At 39.0% G+C, this 18536-nt stretch overlaps 1 protein-coding gene across 2 annotated transcripts in view; it reads left to right on the top strand.

Moving 5' to 3' along the window:
- A2M (alpha-2-macroglobulin) overlaps positions 1–18536 on the top strand; it is a 66822-nt gene that overhangs the window by 35425 nt on the left and 12861 nt on the right. For both annotated transcript variants that reach the window (XM_070464037.1, XM_070464036.1), the window contains exons 11-22: positions 573–734; positions 1913–2140; positions 2598–2661; positions 4262–4404; positions 5406–5555; positions 7784–7951; positions 8409–8514; positions 9859–9979; positions 13153–13381; positions 14172–14298; positions 14645–14766; positions 15137–15188. In XM_070464037.1, coding sequence (XP_070320138.1) covers positions 573–734; positions 1913–2140; positions 2598–2661; positions 4262–4404; positions 5406–5555; positions 7784–7951; positions 8409–8514; positions 9859–9979; positions 13153–13381; positions 14172–14298; positions 14645–14766; positions 15137–15188 — 1672 coding nt within the window. The remainder of the gene's footprint in view (positions 1–572; positions 735–1912; positions 2141–2597; positions 2662–4261; positions 4405–5405; positions 5556–7783; positions 7952–8408; positions 8515–9858; positions 9980–13152; positions 13382–14171; positions 14299–14644; positions 14767–15136; positions 15189–18536) is intronic.

The raw sequence follows: 18536 nt of genomic DNA, 5'->3' as shown, positions 1-18536 counted from the left end.
GTACTTTCTGAGATTTTATTCCTGCTAAATAACTATCCCATTAGTCCCATTTCTAATCAAAAGAGGAAGAATTTTGGTGTTCTGGTCTTCATACGTACAACTGACATTTCATTGGCAAAGTCAGATTTTGCGGAAATTGAAAGTGTTAGTTGCTCAGTTGTGTATGACTCAATTTGTGACCCCATGGACTATAGCCCACCAGGCTCCTTTGTCCATGGAATTCTCCAGGCAAGAATACTGGAGTGGGTTGCCATTTCCTTCTCCAGGGGATCTTCCTGACCCAGGAATTGAACCCACGTCTTCTTCATTAGCAGGCGGGCTGTTTACCACTGAACCACCAGGGAAGCCTAGCTACCAGGGAAACGCATTACTTACGCATTTGTTTAGCAGCTATCTCTTTTCCTGGACTGGGTGCTCGAAGACAGAAGGAACGTTGTTTTATTCACTGCTGTAGCCTCAATGCCTGCAACCATGTTCAACATATTGGACACAATAAATATCTGTGCTAAAATGAATGTTTGCTGCCTGTTGGGTATTAGCCACATAACTGATCTGCAGCTTTTAAACTTCAGGTGCTCCTAGTGGACGGGAAAGGTGTCCCCATGCCAAATAAAGTCATCTTCATCACAGCAAATGAAGCCAACCACAAATCTAATGCCACCACTGATGAGCACGGCCTGGCAGAGTTCTCCATCACTACCACCAACATCAAGGGCACCTCCCTCAGTATCAGGGTAAGTTTGTAAGGAAGTTACCAATGACATGAAGAAGTCTTAGAAAAAAAGGTTGCGACCGAAAAGTGATGGCATTTCCAAGTTGTGTTTAGTCTTAAAGAAGACAGGGAAAAAATGATAAATTAGAAACTAATTTAAGGTCAATTTTGAAACAGTTGATTAAAAAGGAGGCAGCACAGAGTTGTGGTTAAAGTGGGGGGGTTCTACACATGCAGCCTAAGACAGCCAGGGAGAGGCAGGCATCAATTACTTCACTTGAAGAATTGATGCTTTCAAATTTGGTGCTAGAGAAGACTCTTGAGAGTCCCTTGGACAGCAAGGAAATCAAACCAGTCAATCCTAAAGGAAATCAACCCTGAATATTCATTGGAAGGACTGATGCTGAAGCTGAAGCTCCAATACTTTGGCCACCTGATGCAAAGAGCCAACTCACTGGAAAAGACCCTGATGCTGGGAAAGATTGAAGGCAGGAGGAGAAGGGGACAACAGAGGATGAGATGGTTGGATGGCATCACTGACTCAATGGACATGAGTTTGAGCAAGCTCTGGGAGATGGTGAAGGACAGGGAAGCCTGGCGTGCTGCAGTCCATGGGGTTGCAAAGAGTTGGACATGACTGAGTGACTGAACATATACAAACATAAACTCAACTCTTGAACAAATGCTAGTTACAGAAAGTGTTCTCAGACCTCTAAGTTTGCAATATTACATTTATTCACAATATCCATTTGAAACCCATCCTAAATGAGGCATCTTCTCTCCGAAATGCAATTCTTCAGTTTCTGAGGATCAGTCAGTGTCCCCAGAAAGGTTTCATAGCTCCAGTGTCTCTGTCTAAATACATAAAGTGGCTACAGAAACGCAAGGGAGCTAATCAGAGTCAAGGATGTCTCCTCATATGCTCTTCAGAAGTATAAATACCAACCCAGGAAGCCTCTGCCATGTAAAGGGTCTGCAAAACAGATGAACAAAATAAGGGGCACTTCTCTCTCACTTTTTAGTGTGGAACAAAAGATTTCTAGGTACACTAGTTAAGGTAGGATACTAAACTACAACTCTGTGAGCACACTGCCATTGTCTCTGATATTTAATCTATAAGCTAATCCTGGTTTTCTGACGAGATCGGGCACATTCAGGGTGGTATGGCCGTAGACTAATCCTGGTTTTCTAATTCATCAGGTCAAATACAAGGATCACAGCCCTTGTTACGGCTACCAGTGGCTGTCAGAAGAACATGAAGACGCTTATCACAATGCTAATCTTGTGTTCTCCCAAAGCAACAGCTTTGTCTACCTTGAGCCCTTGCCTCGTGAACTGCCCTGTGGCCAAACTCAGACAGTCCAGGCACATTACGTGCTGAAGGGACAGGTCCTCAAGAAGCTAACGGAGCTCGTGTTCTATTACCTGGTGAGAAGGAGGGCCACCCTCACTGTCTGTAGATGAAAGCACTGTGTGGGCAAGCATTTGTGAAGCTCTTTACGTTCTTTCCCTGAAGGCTCAGACAGTAAAGAATCTGCCTGCAATGCAGGGAGACCCAGGTTTGATCTCTGGGTCAGGAAGATCCCCTGGAGGAGGGCATGGCAACCCACTCCAGTATTCTTGCCTGGAGAATTCCATGGACAGAGGAGCCTGGCAGGCTACAGTCCATGGGGTCGCAAAGAGTCGGACACAACTGAGCAACTTTCACTTTCACACATCGCTTCTTTGATCTCTTACCCGTGTTCCTTTTGAAAGTTTGACTTCTCTCCAGGCTAATTATTGCCAGTAGGGCCTTAAAGAAACAGGCATATTACATGGAGGGCAAGAACTTGGGCTAAGATCTCTTTCAGGCAAATTCAATCCCTTTTCATGCCCTTGTTTGCAGATAATGGCAAAAGGAGGCATTGTCCGATCTGGGACTCACACACTGCCCGTGGAGCAGGGAGACAGTGAGTATTTCTGTAATTTCTCATCCTTGCCCTCCTCTGTCACATGCAGCCTTACGCTGCAAAAACTACCAGCAATAGTCTCAAATAGAGAGAAACTATTCATCCCACCTTCAAAAAAAAAGTTGAAAAGGGAGACTTATCCGGCAGTCCAGTGGTTAAGACTCCATGCTTCCAATGTGGAGGGTTTAGGTTCCATCCCTGACTGGGGAGCAAAGATCCCACATGCCTCGTGGCCAAAAAAACCAAAGCATAAAACAGAAGCAATATTGTAATAAACAATAAAGACATTAAAAATGGCAAGCATCAAAAAAAATCTTTAAAGGAAAAAAAGAGAAGTTGAAAGGGGAAAACAATAATGTTTCTTTATTAAAAACCCTTCATCAAATGTTTATTTTCTTTTCCTTCAGGTTAATCTGTTCAGACTTAAAATATTGAGTTTGTTCATAATCTATGTTTACTCCAAATTTTCCAAAATAAATACTCATGAACCTTCTTCTCAAAATGACATTTCAAAATTGTTTTAGACAATGGAAAGAAGCTAAAACTTTGCAGTGTCTTTTATTTATTTTATTTTATTATTTTTTTTTTGAAATGTCTTTTATATATTAGTCCTGTGCTGGGTCATTTACATTTTCACATTATATTTCCCTTTAGAAGATATTTATGACTTATGAAGAGATAAATTGAGTTTTTCCAACATTGAATCAGACTTTCCATAGAAACAAATGTGAAACAATATAATCTCTGAACTTTTTGCTTATCCTAAGGGAATCTAAAAGATCCCTTACTAGAAAATTATAGGTGAACTACCATGAACTACTCTTTTGTTGCTTCTTTGTAGCAATGCAGAAGTGCTACAGTAGACTTGGAGAAGCTTGATTCTAACAAATCTATGTATGTGTCAAAAAACAACTTTCAAAGGAGCTCAGTGCTCCTCTTAAGAATGAAAAATAGAATATTTGGTTCATAGAAAGTTACAGAGGATATAAGGGTAAATACAATGCATTAAACTCTTACTATATATCTCACAACTGCAAATTCTATTTCCTTTCTCCACTGTGAAGTCTAAATCAAATGGAAGCCAAGCAGATGTCTCCACACCTTTAGATAGCATCAGAATTTCATACAGATGAACTCAAGCTTAAAACTGGGGAGAATCATTTTCAGAGACGAGAAGACTTTGATAAAGTTCTTTTTAAGCCAGGGTTCTTAAAGGAAGTCATCCATTTATTGCATCTATTTCTTATATCTGCTACGCCTACTGGGCTTCCCTGGTGGCTCAGTGGTAAAGAATCCTCCTGCCAATACAGGAGACTCGGGTTCGATCCCTGGGTCAGGAAGATTCCCTGGAGGAGGAAATGGCAACCCGCTCCAGTATTCTTGCCTGGGAAATCCCATGGACAGAGAAGCCTGGTGGGCTACAGTTCATGGGGTTGCAGTGAGTCAGACAGGACTTAGCGACTAAACAACATTACATTACTAATAGAGTCATTAGACAAACCAGGCTCCTGAAATGACTTTATACTGATACAACAGAAAAGCATTATTTTAACCTTGAACTCTAACCCATGATCACTTCCTTGTTGTCTCTGTGCTCCAGTGCAAGGCCATTTTTCCATGTCACTCCCCGTGGAGTCAGACATCGCTCCTGTCGCTAGGCTGCTCATCTATGCCATTTTACCTGACGGGGAAGTGGTAGGGGATTCTGCAAGATATGAGGTTGAACACTGTCTGACCAACAAGGTGAGTGCTTTAGATGGTAAAAATTTTCAACATTTAAAACTAGAAGTTACTGTCACTATCAATTCTTTTCTACACTTGAGCATTGGGGCCAAAGGGGTTAAATGAATCCTCCAGAAATTTTCAGCAAGGTAATGGCAGATCACACTAAGAAGCCAAGAGAAAAACAAATATCATATGTTAACACATATTTTTGAAATCTAGGAAAATGGTACAGATGAACTCTTTGTAGGGCAGGAATAGAGACGCAGATGTAGAGAACAGATGTGTGAACAAGGAGGGGGTAAAGGAGGGTGGAACAAATTGGGAGATTAGGATTGACGTATATGCACTAGCATGTGTAAAACAGCTAGTGGGAAGCTACTGTAGCACAGGGAGTTCAGCTTGGTGCTCTGTGATGACCAGGACGGGTGTTGGGGGAGGGGGGTGGGAGGGAGGGCCATGAGGGGGGGATACATGTATACATATCAATGATTCCCTTCATTGCACAGCAGACTCTAACACAACATTGTAAAGGAACTATACGCAATTAAAGAAAAAAAAAAGGAAAAGAAGCCATGTCACTTGACTCCTAGGACAAACTTCTCATGCATTACCTCTTACCATATGATACAGTTCACAGTACCTTGTTCCCTTCTTTTAAGGTGATGTGTTGGGAAATATGTAACCAAGTTGATAAGACTACAAAATCACCAAAGAAAAATGCAGGAGTGTCTAGAACCATTTGTATTCTAGCCACAGTTAAAGAACACCTCATTATGGATCAAAGGTGGAAAGTGGAGTCTCAAATTTAATAACTTATAAAAATAGATATTATCATAATAGCTCAACTGATGAATATCAGAATGACAATAGGGAATCAAAAGCCTCAAGACTCACGTGGCGTCAAACGTCAACAAAGTCCGAGTGATTTTGCACCAAATTTGAGGAACACCCAGGAAAGGCTGGTGAATCCATGGATCAATCAGGAAATTTGTTCTTCTGACTTTGTCCCCATTCCACAGGTGGGTTTGAACTTCAGCCCCAGACAAAGTTTCCCGGCTTCCCAGGCCAACCTTCGAGTCACCGCTTCCCCTCAGTCCCTCTGCGCCCTCCGTGCTGTGGACCAAAGTGTGCTGCTCATGAGGCCTGAAGCTGAGCTCTCAGCGGCCACGGTGAGTTCTGTGAGCCCCAGGGGCCAGGAGGGGCCCCACAGGGGACTCAGAGCAAGGACAGTGGGGTGGGTTCTATTAAAGTTATATTTATCTAGGAGTTAATCGTTTTGAGCTCTTTCATGTGCTCCTTTTTTTTGGTAAGGAAGATATTACATATGAATATATGGGTATAAATGATGCACCATCCAAAATCCCTGATATCGAAGAGCTTTATGAACCCAATAATAAGAGTTTTCAAACTAGTTTCAATATTTCAAAAAGTCTAACAGAAGTGGTACATATACCTGCACTAAGACTGCACAGGCTAAATGAAATATCAAATTTCTATAAGATTGTATCAGTTGTAACATTGCATTTCCCATGATGAACACAGTTTCTGAAGGAAAATCTATATTGTCTCTGATGAATAAAAATTAGGAAAAATTAATTGCTGTGTGACAAATGACATTATTAAATGAAACCTTTTAGAATATTGGTTTAGGGGACTTCCCTGGTGGTCCAGTGGCTAAAACTCCATTCTCCCAAAGCAGAGGTCTGGGGTTTGAATTCCTGGTCAGAAACTAGATTCCCTCATGTGCAACTAAGACCCAACGCAGCCAAATAAATAAACACTAAAAAATAATAATAATAATAATAATACATAGATAAATAAGTTAAATGAAATAAAATATTGGGCTAATAGGAAAAATAACAAAAGAACATGCTGAGTGTAACAACAAGAAAGTACTTAATGTGTCCTAATAGTAGTTTACCCATTTCTTCAAATTTTCAATGAAACCAATTGGAATACCTCTTACTGAAGTATTTTTTTACTATTAAAAATTTTTAAAGGGAAAGTTATGTTTTTTCTTCCCTACAAGAGAAACTTATAAGTAAAGGACTTTTTGGTTCTTCCAATGGTATTTAGTTAAAAATCTTAAGATACTTCTAAAGGAAATTTTAAATGCATAGTGGAAGCAAGAAATATGTGGGCAAATTAAATTAATGTTTTATGCTTATATAACATAATTTCATAGTTCTCAAAAAAATTTTTTAATTATAACAACCTCAGTGGATAGATAAGGCAGAAGATTCTACTAGTTTCTTAATAACAAAACAGACACTTTCAGGTATTTAGGAGCAGACCTGGGTTAGAACAAGAGTTCCTCTCCATCTGTGATGTTTCAGTAATGAAATGCGGGCAGCTAGTAGCATAAGTCATTCAGTCCACACATACTTATTTAGTGTCCTACTGTGTTCTGGGTGTGCCTACTGTGTGCCTAAATTCTGGGGATCTCAATAGTGAACTACTAGAAAGAAAAAAATCTATGCACTCATGGATCTTACATTTCTGCAGGTGAGAAAGACAGTAATTACATTATACGCTTTCGAGAAAAATAGAGCAAGGAGACAGAGATGCTAAGAGGGAGCTGCCTTTGAGAAAGTGTTTTATTTCATTGTGCTACTCACTTTCATTGGGCTCATCTAATCTTGTCAAACAATTTTGGCAGGATTTTTATGTTTGTTTTATTCTTCCTGTTGAAGTGAGTTGGCAAGTATCATTTTCAGTATTCTACAATCAAGTTTATGTATTTTATAAAGATATGGAGCATTTTGTTCCCATCATTAATACTAAGAAAATACCTTCCTGACCTATATAGAGGATACAGGCTTATCTATGTGCCTGTTTAGAACATGCATCCATTTACTTTGTTATACACTGAGTCTGTTGCTAACCACCAGGTAGAGACAAAACTATTACTTAATTCTCTTATCCCAAAGTGTTACACAATCTCCCAAGTACAGCAAACCTCAATTTCTCTTAATTAAATTTTATTTCATTCCAACATAGAGTCTAGGGTTTGTCTCTGAATTTTGTAACAAAGGATTATGATCTTTGGGTACTTGGATAGGATTTTTTTTTTCCCCTAACACTGTTAAACATCTTCAAAATCATCTTCTCTATAAATTATCTAAGCAACAGAGCCACCCAAAGGAAGTCTGGCAGTGATTAGTCTTTTCTTTTCTCCTTGAACTTAAGAGAAATAAGCCACAAATAATTTTGGCTTTTTTAATTGTTTAACCCTTTTGTGAGGGGATGGTGCCCCCCACACAGCACAGCATGTGGGATCTTAGCTCCCCAACCAGGGATCAAACTCGAGCCCCCTGCTTTGGAAGCGTGGACTCTTAACCACTGGGCCTCCACGGAAGTCCTTAATTTTGTCCTTTTGTCCTTTGCATTTGTACAGGTTTATAACCTGCTACCAGTCAAGGACCTCAGCAGTTTCCCCTCAAGTGTAAATCAACAGGAGGAAGACAATGAAGACTGCATCAGTCGTGACAATGTCTATATCAATGGAATCATGTATTCCCCAGTATCAAATACAAATGAAAAAGATATGTATAGCTTCCTACAGGTAAGTCCCTTATACTGCTGATGGTCACTTCTTAAGGTTCACAAAATATTATCCATGGAAAGAATATTTATTTTAATGCTTCCTTATCATAGTTGAGGGCAATGGAACATAGAGAGGTCAAGTAACTTCTCCAACGTCTACTAATAGTAGCAGATCTGTGAGAGCAACATAACTAAGACTGGAACTTCTGGGACTATTAATCGAATTTTGTTTTGTCTTTTTACTGAAATTCATTGCCTTGTGATATTTATAAATATCATACATGTAAAATAATTACCTTTGAAAGAGGTTTAAAGCCAGAGTAAAATTATCTCTTTATCAATTTCCTTTTTACTCATGTGAACATTAAAAGTTTAATATTAACCTAGTTGGATTGTTAAATTCTATGAAAAGAAGAATGGGTATATACATATTTTAAAATATTGACGTACTGATTCGGTTATGATTTCCTTTACAGGATATGGGCTTGAAGGCATTCACCAACTCAAAGATTCATAAACCCAAGATATGTCCACAGCCTGAACAATATAGAATACAGCCTCAAAGACTATTAGCTTCACCAGGTAAAAATTAATTAATTGCCTAATATATTGAACCAAATTCTTTAAGAAAGATAAAATATGATGAAATTAACCAAAAAGAACTTGTGATTCAAGACATGGACAGCAGACTTGGGTTGCCAAGAGGGAAGGAAAGGTTGGAGAGGGGTGAACTGGCAGTTTAGGGTTAGTAGATGCAAACTATTATATATAGGATGGATAAAAATTGGGGAATGAAGAGCTTTTTAAATTCTTGATCCTCTCACTCCTATAAACGATTTCTCAAAGCCACTGTCATAATGTCTGAGTATGGTTTTTCTTTGCTCCTGCAGACGAGCAGACCAAATCCAGACCTCAGTTCATAACCCTTACACTTAATACAACATGCAGTAGTTGCAGAGCCTCCTTTCTGCCTCTAGGTATCCTTTCACAGACTATTCAAGGTTCTTTTTTTTTTAATATAAATGTATTTATTTTAATTGGAGGCTAATTACTTTACAATATTGTAGTGGTTTTGCCATACATTGACATGAATCCACCATGGGTGTACATGTGTTCCCCATCCTGAACCCCCCTCCCACCTCCCTCCCCATCCCATCCCTCTGGGTCATCCCAGTGCACCAGCCCCAAGCACCCTGTATCATGCATCGAACCTGGACTGGTGATTCATTTCACATATGATAATATACATGTTTCAATGCCATTCTCCCAAATCATCCCACCCTCACCCTCTCCCACAGAGTCCAAAAGACTCTTCTATACATCTGTGTCTCTTTTGCTATCTGGCATACAGGGTTATCATTACCATGTTTCTAAATTCCATATATATGTGTTAGCATACTGTATTGGTGTTTTTCTTTCTGGCTTACTTCACTCTGTATAATAGTCTCAAGTTTCATCCACCTCATTAGAACTGATTCAAATGTATTCTTTTTAATGGCTGAGTAACATTCCATTGTGTATATGTACCACAGCTTTCTTATCCATTCATCTGCTGATGGACATGTAGGTTGCTTCCATGTCCTGGCTATTGTAAACAGTGCTGTGATGACAATCCCACTGTTGGGCATACACACCAAGGAAACCAGAATTGAAAGAGGCACATGTACCCCAATGTTTATCCAAGATTCTTTCTGCCTCTGGGTCTCACTGTTCTCTGACTGGGGCTCACTTCCCCCAGCTCACTTATAGCTTATTGTAATACTTCAGAATTCACCTAAAAATATCACCTCCTCCAAGAAGCTTTCCTTTAACCCAAGTGTCCTTTCCCAGTTCCTATCCTTTTCATCACCCTATTTCTTTTGTAGCACTTATTACAATCTTCCATAAGCTTTTTCTTTATAGTTATTGTTGCTGTTTGCTCCACAGTCATAGCTGAAATGGGAAGACATGGTGATTTTATGCATCTTGAGGATACTGCAGAGCCTCCCACAGAGACTGTGCGAAAGTACTTCCCTGAGACATGGATCTGGGACTTGGTGGTTGTAAGGTAAGCAACTTCTTTTAAATTACTTATTTATTTTATATGTATTTTATTTTCACTTTTCATTTATTATTTATTATTGACTCCGCTGGGTCTTCCTTGCTGTGCACAAGCAATTCCTCTGTAGCGTGCAATGCTGTCTGATAGCATTTACCCATCGTAGAATGTCTTTCAAAATTGGAGTCAGTCCTCTCAAACTCTGCCATGGCTTTGGCAACTAAGTTTATGTAATAGTCTAACTCTTCTGTTGTCATTTCAACAATTTACAGTATCTTCCACAGGAGTAGTCTCCATCTCAGGAAACCACTTTCTTTGCTCATCCATAAAAAGCAACTCCTTATCCATTCAAGTTTTAACAGGAGATTGCAGCAATTTGGTCACATAGTCAGGCTCCACTTCTAATTCTAGTTCTCTTGCTATTTCTACCACATCTGCAGTTACTTCCTCCACTGAAGTCTCAAAGTCATCCATGAGAGTTGGAATCCACTTTTTTCACACTCTTGTTAGTGTTAATAGTCTGACCTCTTCCTTTGAATCGTGAATGTTCTCAATGGCACCTAGAATGGTGAATCCTTTCCAAAAGGTTTTCAATTGACTTTGCCCAGATCTGCCGGAGCCTGCCGGCAAACGAACTGGTCACGGGCGCAATCGCCGAAATACCTAAGAAATAAAGACTCGGAAAGATGGGGTTGAGAGGGACGGAGTCAGCTCTCGACTGAAACCGACAACTTTATTGAGGAGTAACATGCTTATATATGCTAACAGGACTCGCTAAATTTAGATCAAGGACATGTATACGTGCAGAATCGCAGGCATTAGTCTTCGCTCAGGAATTTTATCTCAACTCTTTAAGACTATCAGAGCAAGGGACTGGCGTCTTAGTATGATTACAATCAGTTAAAAGATTATCATGATTACAATCAATTAAAGATTATCTAAAGATTACCTAGACGTAAACCATACACAGGAGCCTGACAATCTCGTCAGGAAAATGGGTAAAAGGTCGCTACAGCAATTTCCTTGAGGGAGGTGAGAAAGGCCAACCTGCACTTTAATAAATCAGGGGTGGCGGGACAGAGAGGGACCTCTTGATCTCTCTCAGGGCCAAGAAGGAGCCTGAGCAGTCAGGCTGGCTCCCCGCACAGATCCATAGAGGACTCAACCATATATGGCAGCTAAAGCCTTACAACATACATTCCTTAAAGAATGAGACTTGGAAGTCAAAACTACTTCTTGATCCAGGGACTTCAATGAGTATTGTGTTAGCAGGCATGATGACAACATTAATCTCATTGAGCATCTCCATCAGAGCTCTTGGGAAACCAGGTACATTGTCAATGAGCAGTAGTATTTTGAAAGGGATCTTTTCTTTCTAAGCAGTAGGTTTCAACAGTGGGCTTAAAATATTCAGTAAACCATGCTGTAAACAGATGTGCTGTCATCCAGGCTTTGTTGTTCCATTTATAGAGCACAGGCAGAGTAGATTTAGCATAATTCTTAAGGGCCCCAGGATTTTCAGAATGGTAAATGAGCACTGGCTTCAACTTCAAGTCACCAGCTGCACTAGCCCCTAACTAGGGAGTCTGCCTGTCCTTTGAAGATTTGAAGTTGGACATTGATTTTTCCTCTCCAGCTATGAAAGTCCTAGTTGGCATGTTCTTTCAATATAAGGCTGTCTCATCTACATTTAAAAATCTGTCATTTAGTGTAATCACCTTCACTAATTATCCTCTGGATAACTTGCAGCAGCTTCTGTATCAGCACTTGCTACATCACCTTGAGCTTTTATGTTATAGCGTTGAATTCTTTCCTTAAGACTCATGAACCATTCTCTGCCAGCTTCAACCTCTTCTGCAGCTCCCTTACTCTCTCACCCCACAAAGAATTGAAGAGAGTTGAACCAAAGAGAGTTGGGGCCTTGCTCTGAATCAGGCTTTGGCTTCAGGAAATGTTGTGGCTGGTTTGGTCTTCTCTCCAAATCACTCAAATTTTCCCTATGTCAAGCAGTGAGGCTGATTTTCTATCTTATCATCTAAGTGTTTACCCAAGTAGTACTTTTAATTTCCTTTAAGAACTTTCCTGAGCATTCATAACTTGGCTAACTGGTACAAGAGGCCTAGCTTCCAACTTGAATTCCCCACAAAGCTTAATCATTTCTAGCTTTTTTAAAAATTGCATTTATTCATTTTTGGCTGTGCTGGGTCTTTGTTGCTTCATGCAGGTTTTCTCTAGTTGCAGAGAGTGGAGGCTACTCTTTGCTGTGGTATGTGGGCTTCTTATTGCAATGCTGCTCTTATTGTGGAACATGGGCTCTGGAGCATGGGCTTAAGTAGTTATGCACTGGCTTAGTTGCCCTGGGGCATGTGAGATCCAGGATCAAACCCATGTCCCCTGCATTGGCAGGTGAATTCTTAACCACTGAACCACCAGGGAAACCCTATTTCTAGCTTTTGGTTTATTAAATTGAGAGGGGTGCAATTCTTCCTTTCATTGAACACTTACAGGCCATCCTAGGATTATTAATTGGCCTAATTTCAGTATTGTTGTGTCTCAGGGAAAGGGAAGCCTGAGACGAGGAAGAGAGTTAGGGCAGTGGCTGGTCAGCGGAGCAGTCAGACACACACAGCATTCATCTGTTAAGTTTGCTGTCTTACATGAGTGCAGTTCATGGCACCCCGAAACAATTAAAATAGTAACACCAAAAACTACTGATCACAGATCGCCACAACAAATATAATAATAATGTAAAAGTTTGAAATATTGAGAGAATTACCAAAACGTGACACAGAGACATGAAGTGAGCAAATGCTAGTAGAAAAATGACACAAACAGACTCGTTTGACACAGGATTGCCACAAACAATTTATTAAAAAGCACAGGACTGTAAAGCACAATAAAATAAGGTATGCCTGTATTTGGGCTTCCCTGGTGGCTCAGTGTAAAGAATCTGCCTGCCAATGCAGGAGACATGGGTTCAATCCCTGAGTCAGGAAGATCCCCTGAGGAAGGGCATGGCAATCCATGCCAGTGTTTTTGCCTCAAGAATCCCATGGACAGAGGAGCCTGGTGGGCTCTAGTCCATGGGTCTCAAAGAGTTGGACACAACTTAGCAACTAAACAACAACAAGGCCTGTATTTTAACTGCTTGCTTTTTGTTTTCACATGGCCATCCTCCCCAGCTCCTCAGGTGTGCATGAAGTAGAAGTAACAGTCCCTGATACCATCACTGAGTGGAAGGCCGGGGCCCTCTGCCTGTCCAGTGACACTGGACTTGGCCTCTCTCCGACTGCCTCTCTCCGAGTCTTCCAGCCCTTCTTTGTGGAGCTGACGATGCCCTACTCTGTGATCCGTGGAGAGGCCTTCACACTCAAGGCCACAGTGTTAAACTACCTTCCCAAATGCATCCGGGTAATGACCTCTCTTTCTTAAATTGAACACGAGTAACCACCCAGTAAATTAAAAACTGCATTCCTGGGAATACTGACAAACTTCCTACGTATAAGGTGGGCTCATCAGGAGAGAATACTGTCAGAAATATTCAGATGTTATATGACCACAGTCTCTGATATCTCCAAATACCAAATGACAATGTAAAACAAGGTTCTGACCTTATCATAATCCTCATGTCTTCTGTTCTCCAAGATTTCAACCTCTGAATTCCCATAATATTTAACTTTTCATATATGATTAATTATATTAAACTTAATTTTTACATCTCACCATAACTGTTTATAAATCTTATATACTCTGCTGGGAGACCTGAAGGTGTGGTTGACATCCTAAGCCAAGAGAGTGGGAAGGAGGTTCAGGAGGAAGAGGATATGTGTACAATGATGGCTCATTCGTATTGCTGTATGGCAGAAACCATCACAACACTGTAAAGCAATTATCCTCCAACTAACAACAAATTAAAAAAAAACCCTAAGCCAGAGGAGTAGAGCTTCCACAGGCAACAAACCTACTGTCATGACTTTTCTTCATCTCTGCTCCTACCACGTGAAAGAGCAGATTACCCCCACATACTAAGATTTAGGTGTCAGATCCACCCATAAGAGGCTCTGTCTTCATTTAAATTATCTTCAGTGTTAGGCAACCTGAAATCTACTTAATCCCTCAATGTGCTTTACTTTAAGACATTCCCTCTTTGGTTCCCTTTTCCTCTGGTTCATTTGTCTCTTTGTCTCATCCATGGTTACAGGTCAGTGTGCACCTAGAAGCCTCTCCTGCATTCCTAGCTATTCCAGAAGACAAGGAACAAGAGACTCACTGCATCTGTGGGAATGGCCGGCAGACCGTATCCTGGGCGGTGACCCCAAAGTCCTTAGGTGAGAGACAGTCTCTTATAGGCAGTTCTCTACCTAAAAATTGTATGTATCTATGGGATCCTTATATCCAGGCAAAGAATGTGCCCCCCACTCCACCAGATGGTAGAATGTTTTTCTTTCTTTAATTCTAGGATGTCTAGAAGGATACCCCCTTTCCCTCACCTCCATCTCCACCTTGGATTCTCAGTATCATTAGCCTCTAGTCTACGCTACTTCTATTCCTGCTCCTATATTTTTATAGACCAAAATAAAAAGTCACAGAGCATTAAACATGTATAAACCTTGGGTTTGGAGTCACGGAAGAAGACAGAGATGGCGCTCATCTCTACTGGTCCCCATTTTCTAGGGAATGTGAATTTCACAGTGAGCGCAGAGGCAGTGGAGTCTCAAGAGCTGTGTGGAAATGAGTTGCCTGTGGTCCCTGAGCATGGAAGGAAAGACACTATCATCAAGCCCCTGCTGGTAGAAGTAAGTAAGCCTTCTTTTTTTTTTTTTTTTTTTTTTGATGGGTCACAATGAGTCAAGAAAAACAATGGTGAATCCAGTTGGAGTTCCAGCTTTTGAGTAAGAAGGACTAAATAATATATGATCATGTGATATTTCACAATATGATTCTCTCTCTCTGTCTCTCTCTCATCTCTGTCTCTCTTGATTTAACTTTATAATTCCCCCTCCCTTTCCCATCTATCAACTTGTCTCCATATATTGCTTACACTTAAACAATTTGTTTATATAATACATTTGAAGATCATTCCAATACTTTTCTTTATCAAGAAACCTGTAGTTCCCCTATGTCCTGAAAGTTTCTCATTTCTGACTTTTTTCTTTCCTCCTAAAGCCTGAAGGACTAGAGAAGGAAGTAACATTCAACTCCCTGATTTGTTCATCAGGTAAGACTCAGCCATCATAATTAAAATGACATTGACTAGAGTATAATATTTTAAGTTCAAGGCATTTTATATATACCCTTCCTACACTTTCCCTATGAGGTAAGATCCGAAGAACCATCAGCCCATTTGTAAGTGAGGAAACTGGCTCTTAAAGAAGCCGAGTAATTTGATCAGGAGACTATCCTTATCCCATGAATTCTGACTCTTTATTTCTTAAGCACCTGTCCAACTATCAAAATGACCTTCTGACTAGTGTATGATGTGGTTATAAGTATTAATAGAGAGTGGGTAGATTCAAAATGAATATTGCCAAAGAGGATATTTTCTTGGATATTTGGTAATACAACATGGGTAACATATGTGTAATATAATTATAATATACAATACAGAACGAGTAGCTGAACTGCTGAATTCAAGCCACGGCAACTCCGAGTCTTGCATAGCTAACCACATTAGAGAATGAGGCCATGGTACTTCCTGAGAAAAGGTTGCCACAGCCTGTACCATCTGTCCTGTCACTGTTTGGTGTCAATTCTAACATTCTATCAGTCATTCAAAAAGGAACTAAAGAAGCTTACAGTAAAAGATATAGCTTTATCTTTGTGGAGAATTTTCTCATCTAGACAAAAACATTTATAGAAACAGTACACTAAGAAATTTATCAATACAATGTGTTCTTTTTTTTTCCATTTATTTTTATTAGTTGGAGGCTAATTACTTTACGATATTGTAGTGGTTTTTGCCATACATTGACATGAATCAGCCATGGATTTACATGTGTTCCCCATCCCGATCCCCCCTCCCACCTCCCTCTCCACCCGATCCCTCTGGGTCTTCCCAGTGCACCAGCCCCGAGCACTTGTCTCATGCATCCAACCTGGGCTGGTGATCTGTTTCACCCTTGATAATATACATGTTTCAATGCTGTTCTCTCAAAACATCCCACCCTCGCCTTCTCCCACAGAGTCCAAAAGTCTGTTCTGTACATCTGTGTCTCTTTTTCTGTTTTGCATATAGGGTTATCATTACCATCTTTCTAAATTCCATATATATGTGTTAGTATACTGTATTGGTCTTTATCTTTCTGGCTTACTTCACTCTGTATAATGGACTCCAGTTTCATCCATCTCATTAGAACTGATTCAAATGAATTCTTTTTAATGGCTGAGTAATATTCCATGGTGTATATCCCCAATGTTCATCACAGCACTGTTTATAATAGCCAGGACATGGAAGCAACCTAGATGCCCATCAGCAGACTAATAGATAAGGAAGCTGTGGTACATATACACAATGTGTTCTTAAATCAATGTCTGATCAACATCATTTCTTGCCTTTCTCTTCGTACTCACTTCTCTTTATTATATTTTTGTCATGTCAGGACTTAACATATTAATATATGAAATGTACTATAAAAAACATAATTGCCTTATTATTTAGCCTTGTTTCTACATTTAAGTGAACTTACTGCTTACTACCAAATCCAACATGGATTTTCCTCCATTTCTGAGTTTTTCATTCTGACCTCTCTCTCATGTGTCTAGAGCTAATCAACAGAGTTTTATTGAAATTAATTTTAATTACTCACATAATACAAAAATACTTTCTCCTTAAAAAAAACAAAAACCTCATTTTAAAGGCTATTGTCACCACCTTGCAATCTTTTTTAATGATTATCCATGTACATTTTTAAATAATACATTGATAAATTTGTTTCTGTACAGTGATTTACATAAATGGATAAGTTTAATCATATTACTTGCTTTCTTTTTCACTCAAGGACTTATCTTAGAAATCTCTCCATGTTAAGTTATAGATTTAGATAATTCCTTTTAATTTCAAACTATCACAGTTCTGCTTGGTTTTATAGCATTTCCCAAATTGGTTTTTCCAACTGTTTGCTGGACTAGATAGATAGATAGATGCCTCCTTGTGTATATATACAAGTGTATCTAAGGTAGATACCAAAATGTGAAATTCCTAATTAAGAGCCAGTAATGTATATTCTTAGTCTTAACAGAACTGAACAAAGTCTATTACCTAAATATGCTTCTGTTTCCACCAGTTTATATTTTCCTGCATGATCACCAGCATTGGTTACCATCAAAGTTTTTAAATTTTAACCAAAAATCTGGATGAAAAGAAAGTATTATTGCTTTAAATTACATTTCTCTAGTTGAAAATTAGGATGACTTATTTTTGCACACTTATGAATTGCTTTCATATCCTTTGACCATTTTCAATATGTTGGAGTAGTTTGGGTTTTTTTGGATTCAGTTGTATACATTGATTCTTTATCTATTGAGTAATTTGTAGTAAATATTTCCTTTCATTTGGGAATTTGTCTTTTTGCTTTGCTTATGTCATCTGTTTTCTTACAAAAAGTTTTTTGAATGTAAGAGAACTTTTTGACATACAAGTAATATATAATTAATATAACTGTATATTTAGCACACAATTATATATTTAACTACAGGATTAAATTTAACTACATGACTATGTAATTAATATAATTGATAGTACATACATAATTGATGTATCCTACTTAATGAGTTTGGAGGAAGTATACACTTGTGAAACTGTCACCACAATCTATACCATAAACTTATCCATCACTTCCAACAGTTTCCTCTCACTGTCTTATTATGTTTTTGTAATATAAGATATATCCTGTTAGCAAATATTTAGGTATACAAAAATACTTTCTCCTTAAAAAAATCAAAACCTCATTTTAAAGGCTATTGTCACCACCTTGCAGTCTTTTTTAATACTTTAATAATTATCCATGTACATTTTTAAATAATGTATTGATAAATTCGTATCAGTATTATTAACTTATTATTAATTTGTAACAGTATTATTAACTCTAGGCACTATGCTTTACAATAGACCTCTTGAATTTATTCATTTTGTATAACTGATACTTTGTGCCCTTTAACAAAAGTTTCATTATTAGTCTATAAAGATGGGATGCGGTATGATGATAAATACTACATTTTTTTCTGGTCATTTACCAATATTAAAATGCCATCAAATGTATGCTTATCAGCAACTATTAATTTCTTTTCAGTGAGTCAAATACTGCTCATCTTCACCCCTTTCCCCCTGTCTAGAGTTTCCATAAAAATACTGTCTTCATATCTGGTGAAATTTGATGGAAGTAAAGACTGAGCATTAAGGTAGAATTCAGGAACTTTTCAGTGACAGCTGAAACCACCACCAAGATATTCCGACCATAGTTTGGTCTTAACGAAACTCACTGAGTCGTGTTCGACTCTTTGCAACCCAATGGACTACACAGTCCATGGAATTCTCCGGGCCAGAATACTGGAGTGGGTAACCTTTCCC

The sequence above is a fragment of the Odocoileus virginianus genome, unplaced genomic scaffold, assembly GCF_023699985.2.
Source record: "Odocoileus virginianus isolate 20LAN1187 ecotype Illinois unplaced genomic scaffold, Ovbor_1.2 Unplaced_Contig_11, whole genome shotgun sequence".
Taxonomy (NCBI): domain Eukaryota; kingdom Metazoa; phylum Chordata; class Mammalia; order Artiodactyla; family Cervidae; genus Odocoileus; species Odocoileus virginianus.
The sequence above is the reverse complement of the archived record's forward strand: the minus strand, read 5'-3'. Positions and strand labels throughout refer to the sequence as shown.